This window comes from Diachasma alloeum, unplaced genomic scaffold (assembly GCF_001412515.2).
Source record: "Diachasma alloeum isolate Michigan unplaced genomic scaffold, Dall2.0 Dall_scaffold_00184, whole genome shotgun sequence".
NCBI lineage: Eukaryota > Metazoa > Arthropoda > Insecta > Hymenoptera > Braconidae > Diachasma > Diachasma alloeum.
Window position 1 is genome coordinate 850313 of NW_021680350.1, and position 4227 is coordinate 854539.

The 4227-nt window shown below is 40.7% G+C and overlaps 1 protein-coding gene across 1 annotated transcript; it reads left to right on the plus strand.

The window, feature by feature from the left end:
• Positions 1 to 2126: 2126 nt before the first annotated feature.
• On the plus strand, positions 2127 to 3620 carry LOC107047971 (flocculation protein FLO11-like). The gene has a single exon (XM_015270908.1). The coding sequence runs from the start codon at positions 2127 to 2129 to the stop codon at positions 3618 to 3620; it is 1494 nt and encodes a 497-aa protein (XP_015126394.1).
• Positions 3621 to 4227: the final 607 nt, after the last annotated feature.

A 4227-nucleotide genomic window follows, 5' to 3' on the forward strand; every position in this document is an offset into this window, starting at 1 on the left:
ACAGGTTAGGTTGCGGCGCGAGCGATACACGCAAAACCCTATGAGCGGCATTGGAATCGTGTCGAGCGGTATTACCGGACGGCGGGTAGTACCGCTCAATAGGCTCTGTCTTTCATTTTCAATGAATTTTGTGGATTCTAAAGAGAATTAGGCATCTACACTTCGAGAATAACGAGTTCAATAGTTAAGGAAGTCTCACAAATACGTTTTTTATACTCATGTTGAAATATAAAATATAAAACTGGAATTTCCCCTTAGGTGGGCGGTATAGGCACACCCTCCCCTATACATGTCGATGATTTAAGCGTTGCCAAAAGGCGATGGCCAAGGAACTCCAAGGATATTTATCACGGGCCACAGTTGTGGCCCGGACGCCAAGTACGGGCACAACGTCTATATACGCGAGCAAACTCCCCCCTCCACTCCACAAAAAAGTTCTTCCATTTATTTTTCCATAACAACACACTTTAGCATAATTTTGATCACACTTTTATTATAAAATATTGCTATGGGCTTTTCATTCCAAATTTTAATGATTTTTTTTATGCACTGGATAACGAATAAGTTGATTTGCAAAATTCTCGATTGTAGTTTTTTCCTTCTTTTCTCGTCCAGAATTTCTCAACCGGAGATTTTTCTTGCCATGTTGGCAGCAGTGGCGAGGGACGGGAACAAGGTCGCCGGTTCTAACAGTCCGAATCCAAATATCGCCATCTTGTTGTTGTCGTTCGTTCGATCACCAGTTGCTAGCTGTATTTTGGTTTAATGATGAATACTTGTGTCACGTAGAAATATTCGGGAAATACTTGTGTCATTGCGTAGAAATATCGAGGGATTACGAGAAAAAAAGTGAAAAGAATGGAGGGTTCCGAAATTTTGAGCCAAATTGCTGCTGAATTTGTAAGTATTTGTGGATAGACGAAATAATTGTCGTTCCTTGTCTGTGTCGTCCGAATTCACAGAATCTCTTCCGTTTTTCTATTTTCAAAATTTTCAATTATAAAAATATTGAGGGGCAAAAGAGCTCGAAAAAAATTCATCCTTTTCAGTACAACTTAGTCGGAAAATGTTGGCATAACCCCAAAATCCCCAGTGGAACATGATTTGAATAATAAAAGAATGGTAATAATCTTACTATTTGGATTTTCTTTTTATAATTAATATAACCTCAATTAGTCAGAAAATTCTGGGCATAACCCGAAAATCCCCAATGGAATATGATTTGGACAATAAAAACAATCTGACAATAACCTCAACATTTGGATTTTTTATCATTTGTGGATTTTTAGTCAAAAAATTCTGGGCATAACCCAAAAATCCCCAATGGAATATGATTTCAACAATAAAAAAAATCTGACAATAACCTCAACACTTGGATTTTTCATCATTTGTGGAATTATAATAACCTCGAAATATCAAGCCGGAGATCGTAGGAGTTTCAATTTCAAGCGAAAAAATTATTCGTAATTTTTCTCTGAGTTTCCGACAATCATAACGTTAGAAAAATACGCATGAAAAATGTAGGAGATTCAAGTGACATTCTTGCATGTTCGAAAATTTGACAATGATTTGATTTAAATTGAAATAAATTTCGGTGAAAAATACGAATGCTCTTTGATTAGGAAACAGAAATGGTTGAAGCGAATTCGACGGTTCCAGCTTCAACAAGCGCTTCAACCTCACAGGCAACACACTCGGCAACAGTTGCTGTGACGCAACCGCAATCTTCAGTCCCACAGGTAACACAATCGTCGTCAGTTGCTGCGGTGCCATCGTCATTGCCTCCAGCACCATCATTGCCTATAGTCCAGCCTTCATTGGCTCCAGAACTACAACATCAGCCTCCATTGCCTTCAGAACAACGAATTCAGCCTCCATTGCCTGCAGTCCAGTCTCCATTGCCTCCAGAACTACAACATCAGCCTCCATTGCCTTCAGAACAACGAATTCAGCCTCCATTGCCTTCAGAACAACAAATTCAGCCTCCATTGCCTCCAGAACAACAACTTCAGCCTCCATTGCGCCCAGAACAACTACTTCAGTCTCCATTGTCTCTAACACAACAATTTCAGCCCCCACTGCCTCCGCATCAACAAAATTTGATGACATCGCTTGCAGGACCAACAATGCAGAGTCCATCGTTTTTAGGACAGGTAACGGAAGTTGCAGGCCGTCCAGTACAAACATTCTTGTCTACAGGCCAAGGAGGGCAACCTATCTTGCATCCAGGACAATATCCACAAACTTCAGCGTGTTCTGGACAACAGGTTCAGACTTCATCGCTTTCTGGACAGGCATTGCGAACTTTCTTGCTCACAGGACAACAATCACAGACTTCATTGCCTCTAAGACCCGCAGGACTATCTCACTTGCCTTCAACACAAACATCAGTGCCTGCACGACAACAGGAACAACCCCCTTTAGTTCAAGCTCAACATGTTCAGTCTTCACTTCTTCCAAAACTACAACTTTACTCTCCATTGCCTGAGCAACAGCAAGTTCAGCTTACCATACCGCCAGAACAGTCGTCATTGTCTCTGAGACGAGAAGTTCAATCTCCATCGTTTCTGACGCGAGCACAGACTCCGTTGCCTGCAGGACAGTCTGTGAGTATTCAAGGGCAATCACTACAAACTCCGATGCCTCGCCAACTATCAACAACTCATGATCAAAATCCATCAAGATCCTATTTGCAAGCGTCTGTGCCTCTGGAAACATCAGGTTTAGAGTCTCAATATCCATATCAGGCTGGATTGCAAACAACCTCACCTCCTATGCTTGTGAATCAGGGCTATTGGTATGAAAAATCTCCTACGCTAAGCTCATCACAAAATTCAACATGGCCATTGACTCATGAATATCTACCTCAGAATATTCCAGAGGAATTAGCTCTGTCTCGACCCATACAGATTCAGCAGTCTAGTTTGACACAATCATCACAAGCTCCGTTACCATCATCTCAAACTCCAGCATTTATTTCTCATGTAACTCAAGCTCCTGTGAGAATGAACTTGTCAGGAGAAACAAGTTCTGTCCCCTCACAGATGTACCTACATGCCTCGCCAATATCTACGGTGGTAAACCATGGTCATGGAGATGTTAGAACTGGTGGCATACAATCTCAGGTATTCGGGCAACATTTCCAGCACTCCCCGAAGTTCGTGTCCCCCCAGGCAACGACTCAATTCTCCAGGGCTCCTGTAATGGCAGCACAGAACTTGCATTCCGGTTTCACACTGTCAGGGACATCACAGCAGGCCTTACCAACTTTTGTTCAGCAAGAGCCTGGATCTGGGATCGTTTGTGGGCAACAAGTGTCACGAGCTCCAGTCCTACATTATTATTATGTATCACAGGAGGCTGAACAATTTCCACAATGGAAAATAATGTCAGATGGAACAAATTCTGTTTCTGGTTCAGGATCGATGGGCAATCAGATGTTCCACTCAGGTCTTATGGATGCATCACAGCAACAATTTCAACAGCAAGGACTAGTATTGCAAAGTGTCCCGATTCATCAGGTTCTGCATGCCCAAAATGTGCCCCAGATACGACAAAAATTCCAGAGACACAACAATCAAAGAGGAGGAGCGAAACGTTATCAACACTCAGCAGCGTAGGTTACATAATGAAAAATAAAAAAAAACTGTTTGTGATAAGAACTCATGGACTTTTTGGAATATTTTTTCGCTATAAAATGTGTCTTCATTTCAGGTATTGGAGAGGACAATTTTACCAGCTACGCAATTCTCAGGGATACGGAAATCCGATGTAACTCCTCCATTTCTTCCTCCCATCGTTGAAATATTTTTTTTTTTTAATAATTTTATGGCCAGTTTTCTATTTTTATTCCTCTTCTTTTACTTGAAAAACTTCAAGACGATGTTCAAACGTTCATACGATGCAGAGGGATTTAGGAAAATTCCCAATTAATCTTAAGTATTGTTTTTTCTAATGTTTATTGCCGAAATTTTGTTCTCTTTTGTTCTCCAGAGAGTTTCCTATTTTCATCCCTATTCTTTTACTTGAAAAACTTCAAGACGATGTTCAAACGTTCATATGATGCAGAGGGATTTAGGAAAATTCTCAATTAATCTTACGTATTGTTTTTTCCCATGTTTATTCCCAAATTTTTTTCTCTTTTGTTCTCCAGCGAACAGTCTTGAGATAAACAATGTTGTTCCTGTAGGACCTGAAAGATTTTTCCTCTCAAACGTTTTCTGAAAT